This window comes from Herpailurus yagouaroundi, unplaced genomic scaffold (assembly GCF_014898765.1).
Source record: "Herpailurus yagouaroundi ecotype Mexico unplaced genomic scaffold, PumYag 206, whole genome shotgun sequence".
NCBI classification, from domain to species: domain Eukaryota; kingdom Metazoa; phylum Chordata; class Mammalia; order Carnivora; family Felidae; genus Herpailurus; species Herpailurus yagouaroundi.
The window spans coordinates 3,773,526-3,800,946 of record NW_024412437.1 but is presented as its reverse complement, the minus strand read 5'-3'; the positions used below and the strand labels follow the sequence as shown (position 1 = coordinate 3,800,946).

Below are 27,421 nucleotides of genomic sequence, written 5' to 3'. Positions count from 1 at the left end.
AAGAAAAGAAAAGAAAAGAAAAGAAAAGAAAAGAAAAGAAAAGAAAAACCGGTCCAATACAGAAAGCAAATCTTGGGGGAAGACATTAGCAAAATGTTAAAAGACACAGCAGGTATCAGTTTCTTTAACAAAGTGTCACTGCCCTCACCTAAGTTCCCCTCCTCGACCTTATCCTAATCTCAAGCTGTGTAGAAAGTAAATACAACAGAATACCTTTGCCCTCAAACTGAAACCTAGAGGAAGCAGACAGGCTGAAAAAAAAAAGGCAGAAATGGAGTCAGAGAGAATTCACCTGTATAAACCAAAATGAATAGATTCGGAGAGTGCTGCCCACTTAAAGCCCAAGTGAGGTGAAAGGGAAAAGTGTCTAGACAGCTATAAAAATATTACACCAACTAAAAAACAAACTAAAAGTTGGGGGAGGGGCACCTGGGTGGCTCAGTCGGTTAAGCATCTGACTTCAGCTCAGATCATGATCTCCCAGTTTGTGGATGCAAGCCCCACATCGGGCTCTGTGCTGACAGTTCAGAGCCTGGAGCCTGCTTCGGATTCTCTCTCTCCCTCTCTCTCCGCCCTTCCTGTACTTGTGCTCTGTCTCTGTCTCTCTCTCTCTCTCTCAAAAATAAATATTAAAAAATAATAATAAATAAAAACGTTTTTTAAAAGAGGTGGGGAAGGAGAAGGAAGAAAGGAAGGCAGGCCCATCATTCTCGAGGGAAGGAAACACACCCTCAAAATCAGGAGCAAGTGGAATGACAGGGGACCTAGTAGGAGCACAACAGCGACAGAAGAAGAACCCATAGACAAGAAGATAAAACAACAGAATTAACCAAGGACCAAAATAACCCAATCACAAAGTTAATTGTAAATTCTCCATTAGAAACAACAATCAACTGAATAAACGTGGCTGAAAATCGAATCACTGACATTGACAAAAGACTTGAGAGAATGAAGGAGAGAAGAGAATGTGGAGAGCAAATAGCAAGAAAACCCATGTACACACAGATATATCAGAAAATTTCCCTGTGGGGCACCTGGGTGGCTCAGTCGGTTGAGCGGCCGACTTCAGCTCAGGTCATGATCTCGTGGTCTGTGAGTTCGAGCCCCGCATCGGGCTCTGTGCTGACGGCTCAGAGCCTGGAGCCTGCTTCGGATTCGGTGTCTCCCTCTCTCTCTGCCCCTCCCCTGCTCATTCTCTGTCTCTCTCTCTCTCTGTCAAAAATAAATAAACATTAAAAAAAAGTTAAAAAAAAAAAAAAGAAAGAAAATTTCCCTGTAAAGAATGAAGGAAGAAGAGTTGAGTGTGTGTAACAAAGAAACACACTGTATGCCACAAAAAGCCTTTTTTTTTTTTTCCAATTGAGGAAAATAACAGCTCAAGAATAGTACAACTAGGGGCGCCTGGGTGGCGCAGTCGGTTAAGCGTCCGACTTCAGCCAGGTCACGATCTCGCGGTCCGTGAGTTCGAGCCCCGCGTCGGGCTCTGGGCTGATGGCTCAGAGCCTGGAGCCTGTTTCCGATTCTGTGTCTCCCTCTCTCTCTCTGCCCCTCCCCTGTTCATGCTCTGTCTCTCTCTGTCCCAAAAATAAATAAACGTTGAAAGAAAAAAATTAAAAAAAAAAAAAAAAAAGAATAGTACAACTAAACTTGAAACTATGGAACCCAAACCACTCTATGAAAAAAAAAAAAAAAAAAAAAAACGTGAGGATGAAATCCAGGCAACCAAGAGACGACCAGGGCAGCTCAGGGCCAAAATATAGTGGAACCATATGTACAAAGCTTCAGGGAAAAAAGGTCCAGCAGAGCATGTAATGCCCAGCCCAAACTAAGGGAACATAGAGTGATTTTCAAGCATGCAAAAATGCAGCGAATACAACAATTATATGCCCTTGTTGGAAAAAACAACTCCGTGATGAAATCTCAGCGCTCAACAGATGAATCACAGTGAAGGAAACTGCTATGGAGGGGGGGTGCTGGGTGTCCCCGTGGTGAGCACAAAAATGGTTTCAATAAAAACCGAAACTCCATGTAATGATGTTATGATCCTTGTGCTTATAGAACAGAATACAAATGCTATAACCCTCCACGATGTGTATATGACATGATAATTTGACGAAATAGAGTGGGAGCGGACTGGGTGGAAGGAGGGTTGAGCATGTCAATTTTTTTTTTTATTGTAGTGAGGAAACTAATGCTCTCAAAATCGAACCATAAAATTCAAAATGACTCTAACCTCCATGTATTTTTTTATTTTTATTTCTTAATGTTCTAAGAAATCACCTGTTGTCATATGGTAAAGAAACATTTTTCTACACTTCAGAAATTCCTTAAGTTTTCCTTGTTTCCTTACTTCAACTGATTTCACATGAGATTATTCTAATATAAGTAGAATATACCGTATAGTCTCATTTCTTTTTTTAAATTTTTATTTATTTACTTACTTATTTCTTATTTTTTTTTAACATTTACTTATTTTTGAGCGACAGAAAGAGGCAGAGCATGAGCAGGGGAGGGGGAGAGAGAGAGAGAGAGATACAGAATCCGAAGCAGGCTCCGGGCTCTGAACTGTCAGCACAGAGCCCGACGCAGGGCTCGAACTCACGGACCGTGAGACCATGACCTGAGCTGAAGTCGGACGCTCAACAGACTGAGCCACCCAGGCGCCCCAGCATAGTCTCATTTCTTAAAAAATGTTTTTGTCTTTATATCTACAAAGCCTTCTATTTATCCATCTCTCAGAAATTTCTGGAATTATACTCATACCACATTAATAGGAGTCACTCCAGAATAAGACTCCAGGGGAATTTCTGCTTCCTCCACTGTGTGCTGTATGTACCATGTCAGCTGGCAACAGCTCCCCTTGGGGAGATATTTACTTGGCATTGTAAGAACCCTTATCAAGGGTCCGTGAACTATGAACTTAGATCTGGAAACTGGATGAAGGACCATGATTTTCCACTCAAGTGGAGAATTGTCTAAAGTTCACTCATCAGCTCATGACTTTTTCTTGATGTTGTGCAAGTAGTACTCTCGTTGGTCTCTGTCTCTCTTACCCCCCGGGACAACTGCTGTAGGCACCATCTGTGTTTACATATCCCTGCCCGACTAGACACCTTGATTGCCTCCCTAGCCTTGGGGCCCATTAGAGGAATCACTTCTACCTTCCGTCTGACGTTCAAGTGCCCCACCTCCAGCTGGCGTCTGCCATTTTGGAAACCTACCATCCTCTTGGAAGCAGGCAGCCCAGTTCCATGGCAGCATCTCCCGCGACAGGTGCCAGCACGTGGAGGAAGCCACCGCGTAGCTGCTCAACAGTATCAGTGCCCCCACCGTCAGTGCATTCCTCAACACCTTAGTGAAGGCAGTATCTTCTAGGCCCTCCCGCGCAGTAGGTTATCTGGTCTAAAGTAGCAGTATCATTCGAATATTCTCATTTTCCTGAGACTTTCTGAACTCTTCCTCAGTACTACGCTATGGCAGTTCTGGATCCCCCCAGCCTGGTTCAGCTTGGGTAAAGTCGTAGGGAAGACCAATGCCTCGTAAAACCAACTACTGAAATGTGCTACCTTTTTAAAAAGAGAGACGAAGGTCAGTTCAACTACTGTGAGTAATTACATACATATAGGGTTAATAGTTCAAGGGGTACTTTGAAGAGGTAGCCATTTAAAGAAAAAAACAAGGATTTTCCAGGGATTAAGGGTTAAGCGTCCGACTTCAGCCAGGTCAAGATCTCACGGTCCGTGAGTTCGAGCCCCGCATCGGGCTCTGGGCTGATGGCTCAGAGCCTGGAGCCTGTTTCCGATTCTGTGTCTCCCTCTCTCTCTGACCCTCCCCCATTCATGCTCTGTCTCTCTCTGTCCCAAAAATAAATAAATGTTGAAAAAAAAATTAAAAAAAAAAAAAAAAAAAAGAATACACTTATCATGATGAGCCCTGAGCAATGGGCAGAATGGTTGAATCACTATATTGTACACCTGAAATAATAATACACTGTATGCTAACTAACTGGAATTCAAATAAGAACTTTAAAAAAGAAAAGATAAGCCTAAGGACATATACAATCTGCTCTGAGCCTTTGGAGCCAGAGTGAAAATTCAGCACAAGTTGGCACAGAAAATGCCACAGCACAGTCTGACCTCAAGAACAACATCTTCGCAGAAACAGGCACCAAAAAAAAAAAAAAAAAGCACAAAGTCATCCGTGTGTCAAGTGCAGAAGTAGAACCTGTCACCTGCGGGTGGCCGTGGGGCTCCAGGACTAGATGTCCACTACAACCAAAGAAGCCATCAACGGAATCTGTCAACGGTTCCGTGTAGTTATGCAAGTTCTCTTCTCTTTAAAGGTTAGTGTTGCTGTGCTAACTGCTATTCGGGATGGAACGAGGGCCCGCCAGCACGCGCCGCTGCTTCCCCTCTTGCTCTCTACTGAGGCATCAGTAGCAGGGACAAGAGCGAGCGGACATTCCTAAAGCTCAGGATCCCTAAGGGCTGAAGGCTGCAAGCGCACCAGCAGCCACGGAGGAAAGGTGGGAAAATGCTGCAAGTATCGGAAGCCAGCACTCTTCTCTGCAGCCTTCTTTCCCACTGAACACTGCAAAATACCTTCCCGGCGCCTGCGGGTCATGAGTGACAACGATGACCTTGAGCTTTCACAACTTTTTGGAAAACTGGCTACTATTTTCTGGGTCCTTATCTGCCAGATCTCAGTTAAAACCCAGGAAGGATTCATTCAGATAGTCCAATATTTCAAGATTCTTCTTCACGGTTTAATGATGGTCAATTTAAGCCACTCAAAATTGAGAGAATTCATTAACTGAGAATTCACTCCCTTAGACAGAGTTCAGCATTTGGGGGGAAAACATGCCTTCACTGCACATTTTAGTTTCAATTTCTTTTGCCTGATGTCTGTTCCTCCAAAATGCATTCAGTTTGTCTTAATCTGGCACATCACTGCTGCAGAATGAATATGAAATACAAAAATCATCAGAGTTTCTGGCTAGCATGGGATTTACGGCTAGTATGGGCTTCAGAAGGACAAAGAGATCAACCAGGTTATGAATTCCTCCAAAACATGGACTGTGCCTTTACTTTCTTTTTACTTTCCACACACCACCTACCATAATGCTTCACAATCATTCATCATCTTGAATGGAGCAGGTGGCATTCAGGAACAAACAACAGAAAGAGTTTGAAGGGAATGGCTTCCTCTCATCATCACGTTGACATGTCTACCTGCCTAGGTAGCCTCTGCCTTTCCTGTGACTCAAATGGGTGGCCGTCCTTGTGGCCACCTCAGGAGAGCCCCGCCTTCCGGTGCCATCCCCCCTTGCCAAATCAAGCACTTGCTCTCACAATGATCCCACCAGGGTCTGCATCACCGACATCGTCTTCCCCAACGGACCATGGTCATCAGCAAACGGACCTTCGTACCTATCTCATTTTCTAAAACCTTCCCGTTAACCCTGCATGCCCCTCAGGCTACCACCTCATTTCTCAGCTCCCTTCCTTCGAAATCTCCCAAAAGGGGTGTTCACGTCCCATTCTCTCTCCAGCCCCATCACTCAGGCTTCTGTTCCCGCCTTCCACTGAAACTGGCCTTGAATGAGGTGGCGAAAGACCTTCTCGCCGAGTCCGTCGGCCAGCTCTCCGACTCCATCTGATTTCCCTTCTTGGCAACACCTGAAACAAGAGGTCACTCACTTCTTCCTTCCTGAAACGCTCACTGCACATGGTTTATGGGAAAACAGACCTTCCGAGTCTCCCTGCTGCCTCATTGGCTGTTCTTTCCGGTCTCTGTATTTCCTCCACCTCCTCCGCATCTCCAGGTGTTGTAGTAGCCCTGGGCTCAGGCCTGGGACCTCCTTTCTCTTCTCTCTCTACTCACAGGTCTGTGTCTGTCACCACCATTCACCTGGTTGTTGGGCTGGGAAACTCAGGAGTCGTGTTTGAGTTCCCTCTTCCCCTCACACTCCATTTCGCATCCATTAACAAGTCCTTCCTACAAAATACGGCCCAATCTGACCACTTGCTGTCACCCCCAGCGCACCCCCCTGGGTCCAAAGCAGGGTCGTCTCTCACCAGACCACCGCCTTCGTCTCCTGGCTGGCCTCCCTGTCTCCCCTACAATCAATGCTCTGCACAGCAGCTAGAGAAGGCGTTTTAAGCAGCAGGTCAGATCTTGCTCAAATGTTCCCACGGCTCTCCATCATCAGAATAAAACCGAAGCTTCCCACCACAGTGGGACATGAACATGGTGCAAGCTGTCCACAGCCTGACCTTGGCTCCTAACACTCTCTCCCTCACTCACTCCATGCCAGCCACATACAAGCCCATTCCTTCTACGCAAAATATTCTCCCCGTACCTCAAGTTTTGTATGGTCTCCTCCTTCCCTTCATGCAGGTTTTAATTTAATTCTTTAATTTAGAGAACATCACTTCTTTAGAGCCTTTCACTGACCTTATCGAAAATAACACCTTCTGTGAAACAACTCTATATAAGATAGCCCTTTCACTCCAACATCTGATCTTGCTTTATTTCACAGCAATTAGCATTACCTTACCTTACATTTTGAGAGAGAAAGAGAGAGAGAGAGAGAGGTATTGTTGTCTCCTCTATCGTAATAATAGAGACTATTGTGTTCATTGCCATATGCTAAGCACCTGGAACAGTGTTTCGCACAAAGTAGTTGCTCAATAAACATACGTTAAATAATGAATGGTTGGAAAGTCACTGCTTCTCTTGTAGACTCCTAAGGGATCTAGGGAATGGGAATCCTCAATCAGCCATACCGCTATCTAGGAAACATTGTTCAAATGAAGTACCCCTGAAATGAAACATACATGCTTCACATTACAGTTACTCAAAACAGATGTGTTCACCATCGCCCTCTTCATTCCCACTCCAGATAAAAGGGCCATTTGTCTTAACTGAGATGAGGAAAGTTCCAAACAAGCAAGCAAACAGAAAGGAAGAGGCCTGCTGTACGCACCTTTCACGAAGCATCAACGCCCATTCTGTGGACCCAGGCCACAGACACACAGGCCTGGACACACAGGCCCAGCCTCTGTGGCGCCACAGGCTCACGTCCAGGAATCTGGCACTTTGCCTGTGGCCTGTAGGACCAATGTGTGCCTTGCAGCAGTACTGGATCAAGAATGCCTCTTCCTCGACCACCGCGGAGAGAACAGGGTGGCTGATATGTAGCTTAGGCTCAAAAATTATTGGTTACACACTGGAAAAGGAAAGTCGAGCCAAAAGACTTAAAAAGAGTAAGATAAGTGAGCAGGACGACGACAAAGAGAATGACAGAGCGGACCCGAGGTACGATGAATGCTCCTGCGTGTTCGGAAAGCGAGAAATCCCATGAAAATCCATTTTGAAGAGACCCCCAAATTCATGGTCATTAGCCTCATCGGGGACCTCAGTGCCACAAAGAAGTTTCACCCAGGTTGTCCTAGTCAGATCAGTCATGCCATCTCCACAACAATATCCCACGACCCCCATGTCTCTCAGCCCTGCCGCCCACATAACTCCTCCAGTCTCAGCAAAGCATCTCGCCTCCTCTCTCACAAAGGAAAACCTCTTAGGAACAAGAGTGTCCTCATTTCCTTGCTGCAGATATACAAACTTCTGTGCATCTGTCCTCCCTCCTCTTTTCACTAGTTACAGCAGAGGCCTACCCCTCCCCTCTGATGCTAACACCCTCTCCCCGGGCTGGGGTCCCGCCCTCACACCTCCGCCTTGTGGGGGCGGGGCCGGGGGGGGGCGGGAAGTGCACCCTGACTAGTCAGTGCCTTCACTCTCTTCCTCTACGTCTTGCTTTGTACTGTCTCCTTCTCCAGTGAAGCTAAAAAAAAAAAAAAAAAAATCGAGATAACAAAAAACTAAAACATTTGCAGGGGAAAAACCTGGGAAGCACAGGCTAGCTGCAAACTGAGTATCTCAACTGATCTTAAAATTTCCCAACTACTTACTTACCTGGTATAATCTGTCTCATCTTTACACTCTCTTTGCTGCCAAAATATTTTTAAGTTTCAAATAATAGTGACGTGTAAGCGGCTGGCCCTTCGGTGTTTTTTAACAATCATTGACAATAACCATCTATTCTTTCCCAAGAATTCGACCACTTGCTTATCTGTTGAACTACATTTCCCTTTAAAGGCTTTGTAGTGAAAAGAGAAGATATAAAATATAAGACTAAAGAATGATCTGATGGGACTGCCAAAAAAATCTCCATAGTTCAGGAAATCCTAGCATGCCTGGTTTGCTGTTTGTTTCCAGCTTGAATGAGGGTTGTGCAGACAATTAGAATTGTCTTTTTGTTCCAATGGGTTATACAGGAAAGAAACAGGAAATCTTGATGAAAGCTTGGGCTTTACAGGATATTTGTGTGAGTGTTTAGCCCATGTGTTTGATGTTTTTCTCTCCACAGCTGCCCACTTTATGCCTGCACTCTGGCTGAAATATTTTAAAATACCACTTTGCTTTTTTCACTTCATTGCAGCTACTGGCATGATGTTTTCTATATGAGAGGGACTCAAAAATGAAAATCAAGTAAGGAAACTGAGGCCCCACAAGCACAAGTCATTCATTTCCTCTGGATGTCAATTCTCATGATAAAAAGTGAGGACCGGGGGCGCCTGGCGGCTCAGTCGGTTGAGCGTCCGACTTCGGCTCAGGTCATGATCTCATTGCTTGTGAGTTCGAGCCCCGCGTCGGGCTCTGTGCAGACAGCTCAGAGCCTGGAGCTGCTTCAGATTCTGTGTCTCCTTCTCTCTCTGCCCCTCCCATGCTCATGCTCGGTCTCTCTCTGTCTCTCAAGAATATATAAAACATTAAAAAAAATTTTTTAAAGTGAGGATTACACTAGATAAGTGCTTCTACAACTTTTCCACTGAAGTACCCCCAGCAGCAGTGAAAATGAATAGCAACCCCCCTCCGCCCTCCAGGGGGATCTGAGGGCATAGCCTGAAGCAGCCTCTGCAAGCTGGAAGTTTCTTTGAAATGCCCTATTTTATCTTATAAATTCATGAGAACTTTGCATTTTACAAAACAGGAAAGTCTATGTTTGTTTTCATATGACGGTGCCCTCAATAGTAAAACTGCTTTGCTTTCCCACAAAATCATCAGGTGACTCGAACCTTCCAGGAAGCTTGTATGGTAGCTTCACATACGCCCTGACTTGGCTCACTCACTACCCCAGTTTGAGAAAGAAGGGCCTGGGAGATGAGCATTGACATCTCCTTCCAGTGTGAAATGCTATTAGCCATATCACTTAAGATCTCACATGTTGTAGAAAAGTCAGACAAAATAATAGAAGAATCGTCACACTCGGACCTGAATGTCGGCAGAAGCCCTGAAATAAGGAAGTCCAGCCAGACAGGTACGTAAGTCAACGAGCCGGTGGTGTTCCCGACTCATCTACACCTACAAGAGATCTACGTCTGTCAAGAGATGCACAGACGGGCTGCAGTCTAATCAGGCAAAAGAACAGAAAGTCACTGAACACTGGATTTGGAAGAGACCTTAGCAGTGGGACAGCCCCCCCAAGGGCACAGGGTCCGTCCACAACACGCCCGACAGGCACTTCCACAGGCTCGGGCTGGGGAATGTACTCTCTCACGAGATACACCATTGCCCATTTGAATAATTTCTTTAGGAAAGGACTATTCCAAAATGACTCAAAATATGCCTCACAGTACTACCTACACATGGCTTCAGTGTCTGCCCCCCGGAACTGCAAGGGGGGTCGGAGCGTGGCTCTGGTGCAGGTTCTGATTCTCTCATCTGTTAAGTGTGCGGGACCTCAGGTTACTTAAGAGGATGTGCTTCAGTTTCTACAGCTAGAAGATGGGAATGACAAGTAATGGTCTCTGCCTCCCCCTCCTGTGAGGGGGGACACGGCTCAATTCACGTGGACCGTGTAGGAGAGACACGTGGCCCGGAGCAGGGGCTACCAACTGCTGGCTGTTGGGATATTACCACACAGACCAGTCCTCAGATTTCCTGTATGACAGACCTTGACTCCAAAAATAAATAGATCTGGGGGCGCCCGGGAGGCTCAGTCCAACTTCGGCTCAGGTCATGATCTCATGGTTCGTGAGTTACAGCCCCACATCGGGCCCAGAGCCTGGAGCCTGCTTCAGATTCCGTGTCTCCCTCTCTCTCTGCCCCTCCCCTGCTTGCACTCTGTCACAGTCCATCTCTCTCTCAAAAATAAATAATAAACATTAAAAAAAATAAAAAAAAAAGAAACAGATCTGCTATTCTCCTTAGTCTGGTCTTCTCTCGGCAAATCTCCTCTGAGATGGTTCCAAGCCTTTCTATATTCTGGAGACATTCATTTGAACATGTCTGTCTGTCGGTGTCCTACTTAAGACGTGGTGACCACGACGGACTTACTTCTTCTGTGACCCGATACGTAAACAATGTGCTAGGACCATTATCCCCACCATCCCAGGCATTTTTTTCTGTCTTCCTTGCTGTCCTCACCGCTTATGCCCCTCCCTTACATTACCCCCGACCCGTGCCTTGTATTTTTTGCAGATGATTGTATCATCTAAGCATAGGATTTTATATTCAATCCCAATAAATTTAATCATCTTAACTTCAGCTGTTGAAAGCTTCAGAGAACTGATTGTCCTATCCTCCGTGTTAACTACTCCTCTGGGCTCTATGGAAGCAGGGAACCTACCAGCCTGGCCCCCCTGTTCAAAGAAGGAAATGAGCTTAGTTTAATCGGCTGCATTTTTAGTGAACTTGCGCTAGCTTGCAGGGACCACAACTACATGCTTATCATTGCTTATGATAAACTTTCCCAGCAAAAATCTTAACAATTTGAAGAGGTCTGGGGGAATACTGTTCCTGTTAACAGAATTTTCTGCTGGGAAAGGTTTTAAAAAGTTGGTGTATTATCACACTGGTAAATATTCTCCTAAAATCTCCTAGCTCAGATTCCTGCCTTTGTCTTTCCCTAGCGAGTTACTGCCTGGGATCTCCATTCTCAAGTCTAATAAACAGGCCTACAGATATAGGAAGAATAAAGTGGGTGAAATCACCAAGACCTGAGGGATCCTTGTGCGAGGTGTTTTTTTTTTTAATTTCCTGTTATGCATTTGCATACCACTTGTATCATTTATCCCTTTTTCATGAAAGTGAAATACAGAAAAATTAATGCAACAGCATGTAGTTTCTATTAATAGCATCAATTCTTTAAAAAATTAATTAATTCCTCTAATTAAGCATTTTTAAGCAAGACTATACAAAGGATAAACTTTGGTAGATTTTTAAAACTATCACTCTGAGAAAAGACTTTGAAACTTAACATTCTTTCAAATGAAGTTTATGTAAGTTTATTCGTAAACTAAAAACATGACTGTCACATTTAAAAAGACACTGTCATGATGTGGAAAGTAAGGAATGTACAAAAAGAACCAACCGTGATTCCATCACCTAAATGATAATTGACATTATTGTTTGACTATTTCTGTCTGAGATTAACAATAATTGGGCCAGCGGGTGTAAACACTTTTTATGACTCTTGGTAGATAGTGCCAAAATCCTCTCCAAAAAGGCTGTATTAATTTAAATGCCATCAGCAATATATGAAAGTACAAATTTCACTAAACTTTTGCCAACTTTAGATGGCACATCATTGTTAATTCTAATTTGCATTTTTATTAACGCCAAGGCTGTAGATGTTTCTACACTGTCGTTTATTCATTTCTTATCTCCTTCGGTCCTTTGCCAGGTCATTTATCGGGACATTAATGATTTTCTTATGATTTGTGCTAATTACTTAATTTAAATGCTAATTATTTTTATTTGTTATAAATTTATTAATTTCATAAGAGAGTCATTCTTTGCCTATCACATTTGTTGCAAGTATTATTCCTTTTTTTAACTTAAAATAAGTTTTATTTAGTCAAATGTTAATTTTCCGTGGTGGCTCTCCTTATGTGTCCAACTTTAAAAAGCCAGAGCTCTGCGAAAACAATCACAACATAATGCAAATCAGGCACTGAAGTCACGTGGCTATCTCTGGCTATAAATTCGTCACCTACACAATTATCATCAAAATGAAAATACAATCTTTTAAACTCTCAAAGAAAATGCTTCTACCCCTTACACTCATCCTGAAACACAACAGTTTCTGAGTCACATCTGTGTCTCTCTCCCCTGTTCCTCCACCAGTACTTATAGGAAGTAACATTTTTCTTGTTATTGTTTTTGCTTCTTAATATCGCTTTCAATCCAAGAATCACCTCCATTATACTTGTAACTAGAACATGACAATATGCAACACTTCTTGCCCATTCTTAATATTCTTATCTATATTTGGCTATGACCTCAGCTTCTTTCTTATCCCCACTTCCCACCCAAGTCAATTAAACAATAATGAATTCGATAATGTATTTCTATTATCGGCTCAATCACAGAAACATAATGTAACTGAGGCTGGAAGAAAAGTAAGAGACAGTTTCTGCTCCCTGGTACTCCATTCTGGATTAAGAACAGCTCTAGACGATATTTTACAAGAGCTGATTTCAGTGTAAGGAATGATGAGGTGATTAATGCCATAATGTCAGAGAAGGAAGAAATGGGCATGGGCCCAAAAGCTCATGTTCATGTAACGTTTTAGGGAAGTGTTGAAGCAGAATGGAGCAGGACAATACAGATGATGGCAATAACAAAGAAGGACCGATTTGCAAACTTCTGTCTTTGGAACTCTTTTGCCTTTACACCATCCCTGTGAAAGTAACTCAGGTATTTTTACCAACATTTTAAGATGAAAACAGCAACAACAACGTACCAACAGTCAGGTCACATGTCAGACCAGACTTTCTTTTCATGGAACTCAACTGAGTCCCTAATTGCTATCACTTCGGAGAGGGATTTAAATCCAGTAATCACAAGGGATTAATTAGTTTTTGACGCAGTACCCACTTAATAAGGAATTGAAAATACAATAATGAAAAAAATTATTGAGGTTTTCAGAATAAAAAGGTTCAAATACTATCTTTAATTTTTCTTAGTGATTAAGCTAATTAACATTTTTTCCAGATGTTAAGGAAATTAGGGAAATAAATTAGACAAATAAGTAAAAATTAATAGCCATCTTAAATATTCCAAGAATTAGCTGGACTACATTCTTAGAAAAGACACTACCCGGGATGGCCTGGTCCTAGCCAAATTCTCACCCATCTCCTACAGCTAGAAGCTTCCTCTCTACATACATGCTGAACCAGCCTCTACTGTCATTTTTTTTATGTTTATTTATTTTTGAGAGAGAGAGAGAGAGAGAGAGAGAGCAGGGGAGGGGCAGAGAGAGAGGGGGACAGAGGATCCGCAGCAGGCTCTACACCGTGAGCTCAGAGCCTGAAACGGGCTCGACCTCATGAACCATGAGATCACGACCTGAGCCAAAGTCGGACGCTTAACCAACTGAGCCACCCAGGCGCTCCCCCACTTTACTGTCATCTTTTGTTCCTTGAACGCTCCCAGCTTGCGCTCATCAGATCCTTGCACGCATCGCTCCCTCAGTCCAGAATACTCTTCTTCCAGAGACTTCACGGCTGGCTCAGTCCTAGTTTTCAAGATTCTGAGCACAAAGTTCCCTGCTCAGAGGGCTTCCCTGACCACCTGTCAGTGCCGGTAATCCCCTTCCGGACTCTCCCCGACGAGGCCTCTGTACACACCTCCTCGCGACTTCATAAATCACTCTTCAAGATTATCTCATCTGTTTGGTTTTGTTTGGTTTTGTATTAATGGGTTGGCTGCGCACCAAGTGGAGTGTGTATGCTCCGTGAGCAAAGGAACACTGTCGGTCCTGCTGACAGCTCTGTCCAGGGTCGGGACATGGTGGGCACCCAAAACCACTTCTCAAATAAGTGAGTGGGTCACACTTAGGCTCTGCCAGGAACAGAAGGACTCAGGAATCACAATAAATGTTTCAATTCAACATGCAGATGGATAAACTGTCAGAACAGACTTCAGCGAAGAGCTAAAATTCTGTTTCTGGATTTTACCGAAACAGATCTTATTTTAAATGACTCCCATACACTGGTAACAACATTCTTAGTAAAATTTTCACTGGGCAGGGATTTTATGATATAATGATATTTTTTTAGGATTTTATTTTTGGGGCACCTGGGTGGCTAAGTCGGTTAGGTGTCCAACTCTGGATTCCGGCTCAGGTCATGATTTCACAGTTTGTGAGTTTCAGCCCTGCTTTGATTGGCCTCTGCACTGACAGTATGGAGCCTGCTTGGAATCCTCTCTCTCCTTCCCTCTCTGCCCTTGCCTCCCTCCCTCTCTCTCTCTCTCTCTCAAAATAAATAAATAAACTTAAAAAAAATTTTTATTTTTAAGTAATCTCTATTCCCAATGTGGGGCTCATACCACGACCCCGAGATCCAAGAGTTACACGCTCCACCGACTGAGCCAGCCAGGTGTCCGTGATATAATGAGATTTTTAAAAGAGAGATTGCACATGCATTTAAAAATTCAAAGGCATCGTCAAAATGAAAGACCAACCTGCTGTTCATATCGTTGTTTGACGTCCTCCAGCTGCCAAAAAAACTCCTTTGACTGTTTCTCACGAAGAGACTTGGATCTGGTTAGATCTGCTTCTACTTTTTCCATCTGTAAGATTTAAAAATCAAATATATTTTTTAAACAAAAAACTAATCACATTCCATGTTTTTATAATTTGCCCATTCATTAAAATGGCAGATTTTAAACACCCCCTACCAATCATAATACTGAATTTAAAGATGGTATGATTATGAAAGCTCTATCCATTTATTATTCATATTTAATAGTTTAAGTCAGGGAAATTAGCATTGACATATAATTAACTAAATTCTAATTCTATAGTAACATTGTAATGCGAATATAATTTTGAACATTCAAATACTTACTCAACAAGATTTTTTAAGGCCTAGATGTGTGCTGAATGGGAGAAAATTTCTGCAAACCATACATCTGATAAGGGATTTGTATCAAGAATACATAAAGATTGCTCATGGCTCAGTAAGAAGTGGACAATTTTACTCAATTTTAAAATGGGCAGGGGTGTCTGGGTGGCTCAGTCGGTTATGCTTCTCACTTCAGCTCAGGTCATGATCTCGCGGTTTGTGAGTTCGAGCCCCGCATCGGGCTCTGTGCTGACAGCTCAGAGCCTGGAGCCTGCTTTGGATTCTGTGTCTCCCTCCCCTGCTCACACTCTGTCTCTTTCGCTCTCAAAAATAAAAAAAAAAAAAAACGTTAAAAAAAATTTTTTTTAATGGGCAAAGGAAGTGAAAAGACATTTCTCCAAAGAAGATACACAATGGGCCAACAAGCACATGAGAAGACATTCAACATCACTGTAATTAGGCGATTTCAAATTAAAACACTAATGATGTACCACTTGACGCCCACTAGGATGGTCCGCATCAAAAGACAGCTAATAGCAAGTGCTGGTGAAGATGTGGAGAAACCCTGCGGGTAGGAAGGCCAGTGGAAGATAGTTTGGTAGTTCCTCAAAAGGTTAAACATAGTTATCACATGTTCCAGGAAGTCCACTTCTGGGTGAGAAATGAAAACACGCACCCACACAAAAACTTGCAGATAAATATTCGTAGCAGCATTACTCCTAATAGCCCAAAAGAGGAGCTAACCCAGATGTTCCTCAATTGATGAATGGATAAACAAAGTGTTGTATATCCATCCAGAGGGGTATCGTTCAATCATGAAAAGGAATGAAATACTAACACACATTAACACGGATCAACCTTGAAAATGCTACGCTAAGTGAAAGGAGGCAGTCACGAAAGACTATGTTTTGTATGATCCTGTTTCTACTGAATATCTAGAAGGCAAATCCATAGAAAGTAGATTACTGGTTGCCTGGAGTGAGAGGGGTTGGAGTGTGGGTTGCTGACTGCTAAAGGGTATCAGATTTCTTTGAGGGGCAATGGAAATTTAAAATTGATTGTGGGGATGGTTACGGAAGGTTGAATATAATAAAAACCATTAAATTGGACACTTACAATGAATTAATTGCTGGTATGTGAATTGCATCTTAATAAAGCTGTTATTATAAAAAAAAAATTAAAAGCCAAACACAACACCACATTCCATGAGGCCTCATGTGATCCAATCCCAGGTACCCCTCTCAATTCACCTCTACCACTCTATACCACCCCCACCCCCCCACCACTGCAGCCCACCTGCCTCCTTGCTGGGGGGACGACATGCCAGAGATGCTCTCGCCTTGGTGTCTGGAAGCTTCTCCTCAGATAGTCACATGACTTCTTTCTCAAAGTCTTAAGTTTCTGCTTAAATGTTATCTTGGTACTGAAGTCTCCCTGACCACCCTATTTTAAATTGCAGCCTTGCCCCCCGCCCTCCCAGTCTCCCTTTCCTTGTTTTACTGTTCCTTTTTACCATAGAACATATAACCTTCAAGTACCCTACGCAATTGACTTCTTCATCTAGGGCTCATTTTAAGATCTGCCTTGCCCACCGTAATGCAACCCCACATTCACTCATGTATCCCAACAATTTGGCACACTGCCTGGCACATCTAGGGACTCCGTAAATACCAATCAAATGAAAAAAAAAACAAACAAACCACCAAACAAACAAAGAAAACCCAAGACAGACCAAGTATATGCAACTAGGTTTGAGATTTGCTGAATAAACAATTTTCAACATTTAATAGTGCCAGATTCTCTGTAACAAATACAAAATCATGTTGGATCTGATGCTTTCTAGCACATACAAAATTAGAGATGATGCATTATTATCCTTGCTCTTGCCAGATGGTCGCTCATAGGTGGCAAGAAAGAAAAATTCTTACGTTTGGTAATGAAAAATCTCTCCACGTCGATAACATGAAAATGGCAACTTATATTCATAGTGCAGTTTTTCATGTCTTTTTTTAATGTTTATTTCTGAGAGAGAGAGAAAGAGAGAGAGAGAAACAGTGCACACACAAGTTGGGGAGGGGCAGAAAGAGAGGGAGACATAGAATCCGAAGCAGGCTCCAGGCTGTGAGCTGTCAGCACAGAGCCCCATGCGGGGCTCGAAGTCACCAACTGTGAGATCACAACCTGAGCCAAAGTCGGAAGCTTAACTGACTGAGCCACCCAGGTGCCCCTCATTTGTCTTTCTTTCCCTGGCTTAGTTTTTCCTCAGAAGATATTTTTTTTCTGAGACAATCGTCAGTTAGTGTGACAATCATCCTATCACTGGCTACTCTTACTTATTATTCTCACTTATTATTCTGCTTATTATTACTTATTATTCTGCTTCACTGGTAGGTTGAGATATTTCTTTTTTTTCAGCTTGTACACCATGCTCTCTTTCAGGTTACCTTTTAGTAATTGCTAGGATTAGACAAAACATGAATACTGGGGAAAATGGACCCTAAGAATGCTTCCTTCCCAGTTCAAGTGCATTTATTCAGACATGATTATTAAACCTTAATTCTCTAGGAGCAAAAATGTTCACTGAAGAGCAGCCAGTTTCACTGGACGAGAACAAAATGCATATGGCCGCTCACGACTGCTACCCAACAGTACAGTGCAGTTTCTGTTTCTCACAGTGAAGTCTGGAGTATCTACATAATGGCACGAGATTTAGCCTAAGGATTTCTCTGTGCAACCCTAATAACACTAAGTCATCTGCTTCCAAGTTCAACGATCGGTGTTCTAAGGCTATTGATCTACAGGTAGTCAGTATTGTGGCCAACAATAAATTCATTAAGGAATTACTGAAGGAGACACATTCAAGCCTTCCGTACTAAGAGCTTTCTTTCGTCTCTAACTCAAGATGTGGATGTCAAGGCTCTCCTCCTTCAATGCTTTTCACAGTAGACCTCACACAGAAAGTTCCTTAATTTGTCCCGAGCAGTCAGGTACTCCCTATACTCTAGTATCATTGGCCTTTCCAAACTCTGGTATCATTGGCATTTCCCAAACAAGCCAAGTCTGTTCTTGATTCTTTAGACTTTTGCTCGTTGCACTATCTGGAAAGTCCCTTCATTTGTTTCCTCATCCAAAGGGATCATCTTCAAGGCTGACTCAAGTCTTCTCTCCTCTTTGAGGTGTTCTTTTTTTTTTTTTAATGTTTATTTATCTTTGACGAAGAGAGAGACAGAGCACAAGCAGGGAAGGAGCAGAGAGAGAGGGAGACAGAATCCAAGCAGGCTCCAGGCTCCGAGCGGTCAGCACAGAGCCCGACGCGGGGCTCGAACTCACGAACCGTGAAATCATGACCTGAGCCGAAGTGAGACACTTAACCAAGTGAGCCATCCAGGCACCCCTGAGGTGTTCTTTAATCCCACAAACCGACATTAATGCCTTCCTTCTCTCAATGTTCAAGGATCTATTTTCATAGGACACTCTGTTTGTCTCTGTAATGTGGAAGTGTTTCAAATGTGTGAACTTTGTTTATTCATCTAGATCATGAGCCAGCAAATAGAAGGAAATATGATTTATAATTCTCTTCTATCTTAATTATTATTTTATCAGCATGGTGCGCAGAATAAATATGCATTAAATCCTTAGGGATGCGCCTGGGTGGCTCAGTCGGTTGAGCGTCCGACTTTGGCTCAGGTCGTGATCTCACGGTTCGTGAGTTTGAGCCCTGCGTCGGGCTCTGTACTGACAGCTCGGAGCCTGGAGCCTGCTTCGGATTCTGGGTCTCCCTCTCTCTGACCCTCTCTCGCTCACGCTCTGTCTCTCTCTCAAAAATAAATAAAACATTAAAAACAATTTTTTTAATCCTTAAAGATGAATAAAATGATTGGCAAAAGCAAAGGGGAAAGAAAAAAGAGAAGGTAAACCAAGGAGGGAAGACCTGTTTTATTTAGTAATTTTAAGACAGATCTTCATATGAAGTTGATCTTAGGTTCCTATTTTACTTGGGTACAGATTGAATATTAAGGTAAATAATAAGTATTTTAAAATTTTGAATATTCAGAATTTGAAATAAAAACTAAGCTTTATGTACTCAAAGTTTCTAAAAAAAAAAAAACCCAGAATATCTTCAAGAAAAAAAACAGAAGTATCTTCTAAAATCAAAACAGAAAACAATTTAAAGCACATAAAAAGACCTTTTATATCTGAATGGTAAGACACATTCAAAGTAAATAATAACTAATACAAGAAAACAAAACGCATGTCATTTTAGATTATACTGACCGAAAATGCAAGGCCCCACTCCATTTTCCTTCAACAATTTAACAAAAAAAATAAAAAAAGTCTTGTAAAATACTTAGCTTGTATAAAAACACAGTGCTCTCAGTTGCCATAGATACAAAAGATTCTGCTTCCTCATACATCATTCCCCATTCCGTTCAAGCGTCAGAAAAATAACAACAACAACAACAACAACAACAACAACAACACTCCTTTATTGTGTAACTCTGGCTTCAAAAAACCTGACAGTAAAACTTGGTGGTCAAATTAGGAGCAAAAAGGGTCTGGGTGCATTTCTGTGAACGTTTAGTGTTTAAAGAAGGAAGGAGAGGTTTAAAAAGGAGTGGGGGTTGTGTTTTCCTTGTATGGTGCCTCAGGCATTCATTACTTCAGCTACATGTAAGAGAAAACCCAAGTAACCATGCATAGCTTAAACAACATAGGCCCTTTATGTTTTCCTGTGCCACAAGTTCAGAAAGAGGCTGCTACATTGGCAGTTCAAAGATGTCAGGGTTAAGGACTCTGCAATTCAACCTGCCCCTAATAGCTGCAAAATGGCTTCTGCAGCTCTGAACATCTGGGAAGGGAAGGGCAAAGGGTCCGTGTTAGCGGAGCTGAATGCCCTGTTCAGGAGCGTTCCTGCAAGTTCTTGTCAATAGCAAATTAACTATGCTGTTTGCGTCTCATTCACTGGAGCTGCATTAAAAGGTAAGCTCCATCTGCAAGGTGAGAGACCGCAGTTTGAAAACTGTGCCTAATGCCACCTTAAATCAAATCAGGGCTCCATGAGTAAGAAAGCAGGAATGGACGTTTGGCAGTCACTGTCAAACAGGGTTGTAAGTTATCGCTCTTTGTCTAGTTTTCTTGTGTTATTATATTGAGTAATTCAACTCAATAAGCATACATTTGTATAGAAATATACAGTTCAAAATATATTTTGGTATTTAATACATATGCAGATAAACTATGAAAAACTGTTCTTCAAGTATGTTCAGATCAATTGATTGATCGATCGATCGATTGATCAAGACAGGCAGGCAGATAGATATAAATGGGAGGAAAGACAGATCGTTATATCTGTGCTTGGCTAAACACTCAGTGGGAACTAATATACTTAACAGGGAAAACCAATCAACACATTAATTGATTATATCTATAGTTCTTTTGTGAGCAATAACCATAAATTGATATAAAACTTAAGATTTCTGGTATCTGTCCTTAATGGTTGATGAGAATTCTGAATCTGTTCTGGGTATGAATTTTTGGTTCAATATCTGCATTACAAATGTCTTCTCCCACGCTGAGGTTGCCTTTGCATTTTCTACTGGTCTCTTTTAATAAACAAAAGTTTTGGGGCGCCTGGGTGGCGCAGTCGGTTAAGCGTCCGACTTCAGCCAGGTCATGATCTCGCGGTCCGTGAGTTCGAGCCCCGCGTCGGGCTCTGGGCTGATGGCTCGGAGCCTGGAGCCTGTTTCCGATTCTGTGTCTCCCTCTCTCTCTGCCCCTCGCCCGTTCATGCTCTGTCTCTCTCTGTCCCAAAAATAAATAAACGTTGAAAAAAAAAAAAAAAGACTTTACTAAACCCATTACCAGTAACGTCTAAACAAGTAAATATTTGAGAAATTTGTAGTTACATAAAGATTCCATAATTGCAGGCAATTGCATAACTCACTGGGGAGCTCAGCTGTTTCTCCTCCGTGTTCTCTTACTGACCTATTTATCCCACCAACTATACCACTTATTAAACACACGCTTCTATGCATCGGTCTATCACACAAGCCACACACATGTCTTAATAATCTCTGAACTCCCAGAATCAGTAACAATGGCTGGTGTAGAGCAAGTATTCATGCATTTTTTTATAAATGAATGAAAGAAGTCAAGTCTATTGAATCCTTGGCCAGGAAGTCAATAAAATAATTGAAGCATTAAAAATAATAATGTTACTATTTCACAATTAATAACCCTTCGAATCAGTCAAATACAGAAAAAACAATGACATATTTTCTGGTCCAATGTCCGCAGTAGATTTTTTTGGCTTATCTTCCTTCTGTGAAAGAGATTAGTCATTGATAAATATTACAAGGAAAAAGCTTCACTTACTCCTCTTACAGTAAGCATTTAAAGATAAAAGGTAAAATTTCTTTTATTTGTTTCGCTGTTGTTTAGTTTTGCTTTTCAAAGCCAAAGACTTATACATATTCTCTGCATGTTGCCATTTGGAATTAATTACCACAGTAGGCTCTATGGAAACATTTAAATATAATTCTAGAATTTTACTTCTGCTGCTTAATCTCATTCAGACACAAAATTCCAAATGGTAAAAGGGTGGAGAGACTTCTCCATTATCATCAAAAAGTAACTGAGGGAAAATGCTTCTATTTATGTTGGATCTTTTACTATCTTAAAACTGGTCTAAAAAAACTTATTTAAAATTACATGAATCAGCATGACCCTTAACGGACAAGAGGACAAAGGTGTAAGTCACAGTAAATGGTTTGTATGATTCTTTCTTTCTTTGTCTGTTTGTTATCCATTGACACTTAAGGACACAAATATATCCAGATGGCATTCTTTCTTCTTTGTAACTTGAGAATTTTTTTCAGCCATTCAACAGCAATAATAGGACGATGAAATGAATTTGCAACCTCTAAGAATATAAGAAACTGCTAACCAGTTTCAATTGTACGAGGAGCCAGAGGCAACCTCACTAGTCAACAGCAATGTTTCAGAATTGTGCTTTCATGGCAAGCCAGTGGGTTCTCCGAAGTCCAAAGCTAACATCATGTAGCTGATGACTATAAAGAAAAAAGGAATAGAATTTAAACCCAGATATTTAGCAGCAAATACCCTTTAATGGGGACATATTTTCAAGGAGAGAGAAATTATCTAGAAGTCAAGTGGCTAGCAGAAGCCCCAAGAGGAACGGGTTAGCCAATATCCATGCAATCATTTTACCAGACGAAAAAATGTCACTTTAGAATGACTGCCAGTACTTCTAAAAACTTAGCTGTCTTTTCAGTCATTTATTTGTTTCACAGAGAATGGGTAAATATAGAACACCATTTCTTTTAAAGATATGATTATGTACACATATATACAGAAAATTCTAGAACAGGAGTATGTTGTCACCATTAAAATGTGTATATTTTATACAACTAATTGCTGACAGCTAACACTTTAATGGGTTTCACTATGGAGTAAAAATTAGGTTATTGAAGCAATCTTAAATAAGATCAAAAGTTCTTCAAAGTGAAAGAAACAGTGTGAAGCAATTTTTTAAAAAACTTTCTCCTGTTCCATTTTCTCTCATGGGCCTCATTTTTGAAATAGCAATTCACTTTCAAAAACAAACTCAAAGCTTTTCTTTTTTTTTAATTCAAATTCCCATTGTCTGCTATCTGCAGCAGTTTCCAGATGGAAAAAGATGCCCTGAGCTCTGCTGGCTTTTACACAAAAGATTTTAGTAAGAAGAGAAAAGAGCGGTTCAAAACAATAACAGACAAGAAAGACTAGTGAAAATATAGACTGTGGAACAATTGTGAAAACATGACGATTCTCCAAATAATGAATCTGCTGAATGATTTTTTTCGAATTTGAGCTAGATCAGATGCACACTTTTTAATCAACTGAAAATATGGAAAAGAAGACTTCTAATTTACCATGTTTTGTCATATATATTTTATTTAGCATTTGGGTTTTTTAATGTTTATTTATTTACTTAGTTTGAGAGAAAGAGAGACAGAGAGAGAGAGAGAGAGAGAGAGAGAAAACTCAGGCAGGGGAAGGGCACAGAGAGGGAGAGAGAGAATCCCAAGCAGTCTCTCAGCTGGTAACACAGACCCCAAAGCAGGGCTCGATCTCACAAACTGTGAGATCATGACCTGAGCTGATATCAAGAGTTAGACACTTAACCAACAGGGCCACTCTGGTGCCCCTTTACTTGGCATTTGTTGAAATTTGCCATGTAAGAATTATTTGCTTTGTGAACGAGCCTAGCTCTTCAGATTCTGTTACAAATGTTGTTGTTATTATTATACTCACACCAAAGGTGCTTCCTCTAGTTCAGAAACTCAACTGCACCTGGCAAAGCTTTTTTTGATGGAAACCACTGAAGAATATTTCTTCCACAGAAGACAATCAAAAGAATTTCCTGTTCATCGGTTGCCATCACTGTTATTTTTCAAGGAGCCTAAACTGAGCACCACTGGGCAAATCAGACCTGGTGAGGACTACTCACAAAGACAGGACACGGGACTAGGATATGTGGAGGAAGAAAAGAATCTCAGGGGCATGACCCCAGTAGGGTCCTTGATGGGATCATTTAACCAGCCCACAGAGATGGATGTGATACCTAGAAGACAGAAACACATTAACTCAACATCCAGAAGTGGGAGAGTCAAATGTGCCTGGCAGGACTGGTGAAGTAAAACAGCAGACAGACCATGAACTAGGCACATAACAGAACAGTCAGACATATGAGGGAGGAACAATTAAGGGTGGTTCCAGAATCAGTTCCATGAATACTATCGTCCATCCCTGGCTTTCCTTATTTTATGGCAGTCTTACATTGTGGCTAGATAGGGTTCTTTTTTTTTTTTTTTTTTTTTGATGGTTGTTTTGGTTTTTTTGTTTGTTTTTTATCATTTATTTATTTTGAGAGAGAGAGAGAGAGCATGAGTAGGGGAGGGGAAGAGAGAGTAGGGGAGGGGAAGAGAGAGCAGGAGAGAGAGAATCCCAAGCAGGCTCCATGCTGTCAGCACAGAGCCTGACACAGGGCTTCGATCCCTCTATCTCACGAGCCATGAGATCATAACCTGAGCCGAAATCAAGAGTTGGACACTTAACCAAATGAGCTAACCAGGCGCCCCCGTTGCTTGGTAGGGTTCTTAATTTATTGGTTCCCGAGATGACTTTGTCTCCAGGGCTTTCAGTTCTGCCACAAAACTCTGAGACTTCTTTTTCATCTTAAAAAAAATATATATCAATTTGAAAACATTCTCATTGACTCTGGATTAAACTGTTGTCTTAATTTCATTTGCAGATGTTTCATTGCAGTGTATAGAAGTATGGCTAAATTTTGTATATTGACCTCGTATCCTGAAATTTTATTTAAATCATTTATTAGTTCTTGTCTTTTTTTAATGGATTTTGACCATACGGAATGATTGTGTCATCATACTTCCTTTCCAATTTTTATTCTTTCTTTCCCTTTTCTTTCTTTCTCTCTCTCTCTTTTTCCTTCCATTTCCTTACCTCCCCTCCCCTTCCCTTTCCTTTCCTTTTTCTTTCCCCTTTGTGTGCTGGCTAGAATCTCCAACACAGCATCAAATGGAAGTGGCAAAAGCAGGCATGGTTTCCTTGCTCTTAGGAGGAAAAGCATTAAGCCTTCCAACACGAAGTATACAAGTCATAGAGTTTTCATAAATGACCTTTATTCGGTTAGGTACGTTTGCTTCTGGTCTTAATTTGCCAAGTATTTTTTTGAAATCATGAATGATATTGAACAAACTTCTTCAAATGCTTTTTCTGCCTCTACTGAGATGATCATGTTGTTTTCTCCTTTATTAATATGTGGCCTGACACCAATTAATTTTCAAATGCTAACACCGCCTGGGATTCCTGGAATAAATCCCACTTGGTTGTGATGTATAATCATTTTTATATGTTTCTAGATTCCATTTACTAAGATATCATTAAAGATTTGTGTGTCTGTATTCATGGCAGATTTATTTTGTAGTTTCCTTACAGCGTCTTTGGCTTTGACATTAGAGTAATCCTGGCTTTATAGAATGAATTGGAAAGTGTTCCTTCCTCCTCAATTTTCTGAAAGTGTTCAAAGAACTCAAATTTATTTTTTCCTTAATATTTGATGGAAATCACCAGTGAAGCCACCTGGTGGTCCTGGGCTTTTCTTTGTGAAAAGATTTTAATTGTAAATTAAATATCTTTATTATTGCACAATTCAGATTTTCTATCTCTTCTTGAGACAGTTTTAGTAATTTGGGTCTTTGGGTCTTTCTATGAATTTGTCCATTTCACCTGAGTCTCGTAATTTGTTGGCCTAAGTTTATAAAATATCACCTTGTAGTTCTTTCATTTTCTATAGGATCAGTAATGGTGTCCTCTCCTCTTTTATTCCCAACCTTGCTAATTTGCTTCTTCTCACTTTTTTTCCCATTAGCCATGCTAAAGATTTGTCAGTTTCGTTGATCTTTTCAAAAAACCAACTTTCGGCGTCATGAATTTCCTCCCCCCCCCCTTTTTTTTATTGCTTTCTACTTCTTTGTTTTCTTCAAAAATATAAAGATATTTTCTATTTCCTTTCTTCTGCTTGCTCAGGTAGAAGCTTTTCTTTTTCTGGTTTCTTTCTTTCTTCTTCTTTTTTTTTTTAAACATTATTTGTTTTATTTTGAGAGAGAAAGAACATGTGTGAGCAGGGGAGGAGCAGAGAGAGAGGAGAGAGAGGATCCCAAGCAGGCTCCGCACTGTCAGCACAGAGCCCCATGCAGGGCTTGATCTCAAGAACTGCGATATCATAACCTGAGCTGAAATCAAGAGTCAGACACAACCAACTGAGCCATTCAGGTGCCCCCTCTTTTTCTGGTCTCTTAAGATGAAGTTTAGGCTACTGATTTGAGAACTTTCTTTTGGGGTATAGACATTTAAAGCTATAAACTTTTCTCTAAGTACTGCTTTAGCTGCATTCCATAAATTTTGATATGCCCATGTTTTTGTTTTAATTCAGTTCAAAATATTTCCTCATTTTCCTTGTAATATCTTCGTTGACCCATGAGTTGTTTATGTTATTTAATCTCGAAATATGTGGGGACTTCCCAGATTTCTTATTGTTGTTTATTTCTAATTTATTATCATTGAACACATTTTGCATGACTTTAATCCTTTTAAATTTATTGAGAATTGTTTTGTGTCCAAGCATATGGTCTACCCTGGGGAATGTCCCACGAGTGCCTGCATGGAGTGATTACTGGGTGGAGTGATTTAAATACCACCCAAATCTCAGACTCCCTCCTGACTGGCACAATCAAAACAGACCTAAAGCAGCAGAGCAAAGGCTTTGGAACTTCACTGAAACTGAAATCTGCCCACAGAAGAAGAGACAGGACTTTTGCTCTGAAACAAACTAGGTTGATAATCTGCTAAAACGAGAACCTCAAGATCATCTGGGAAATTCCAACCTTACTCAGAGAGTATACTAACAAAAACTTGACGAGCATCTTGAGACTCATCCATGTTGTCGTAAGCATCAGTAATTCATTCCTTTATATTGCTGAGTAGTATTCGGTTGTATATACTGCATGTTGATTGTTCTTTCAACTTCGGAGGAACATTTGGGCTGTTCAAGTTAGAGACTTTTGTGAATAAAACCGCTATCAACATTTGTGTACAAGACTTTGTCTGGATATGTCGTCATTTCTCTTGGTTAAGCACATAGAATGGAATGAGTGATAGATGGTCACTGAATGTTTAACATCTTAAGAAATTGGCACTTTTCGCATAGGCAGCATGTGACAGCTCCATCTGATAGCATCTTCACCAACATTCAGCATTATCAACCAATCTTTATAGTTTTTTTTTTAAATGTTTATTTATTTTTGAGAGAGAGAGAGAGAGAGAGAGAGAGAGAGAGACAGAGTGTGAGCCAGGGAGGGGCAGAGAGAGAGGGAGACACAGAATCCGAAGCAGGCTCCAGGCTCCGAGCAGTTAGCACAGGGCCCGATGTGGGGCTCGAACCCATGAACCAAGAGATCATGACCTGAGCTGAAGTCAGACGCTTAACCGACTGAGCCACCCAGGCGCCCCTGCAATCTTTATAATTTTAACCATTCTAATGAGCATGTATAGTGGCGTTTCATTTGATTTTAATTTCCCTGATGAATGATGACCTATTGAACATCTTTTCATGTGCTTATTAGTCATTTGTATATCTTCTTCTGTGAGGTGTCCAAAATTTTGCCTATTTTTAACTGGGTTGTTTGTCTTCTAATTACTGAGTTGTAAGATTTCTTTTATACTCTAGATACAAGTTCTTGGAAATATTTGTAAATCTTTTCTCCCATTCTCTGGCTTGTCTTACTTTCTTTTGTTGTTTTTTAAGGGTGTCTTTCAAAGAGCAAAAGTTTTTAATTTTGGTGAAGTGGAATGTAGCAACTTTAATTGCGATTAATTTCTGATTTTATTGCATTGTGGTAAAAAAAAATATGTGCTGT

The 27,421-nt window shown here is 41.2% G+C and overlaps 1 protein-coding gene across 10 annotated transcripts in view; it reads right to left on the bottom strand.

The window, feature by feature from the left end:
* Nucleotides 1-27,421, bottom strand: part of CEP112 (centrosomal protein 112) — a 473,818-nt gene that overhangs the window by 276,194 nt on the left and 170,203 nt on the right. For all 10 annotated transcript variants that reach the window (XR_005783756.1, XM_040452171.1, XM_040452174.1 and 7 more), the window contains one exon: nucleotides 14,536-14,643. Coding sequence is in view for 9 of the 10 variants with exons in the window: in XM_040452171.1 (XP_040308105.1) it covers nucleotides 14,536-14,643 (108 nt within the window). In the remaining variant the exon portion in view is untranslated. The remainder of the gene's footprint in view (nucleotides 1-14,535; nucleotides 14,644-27,421) is intronic.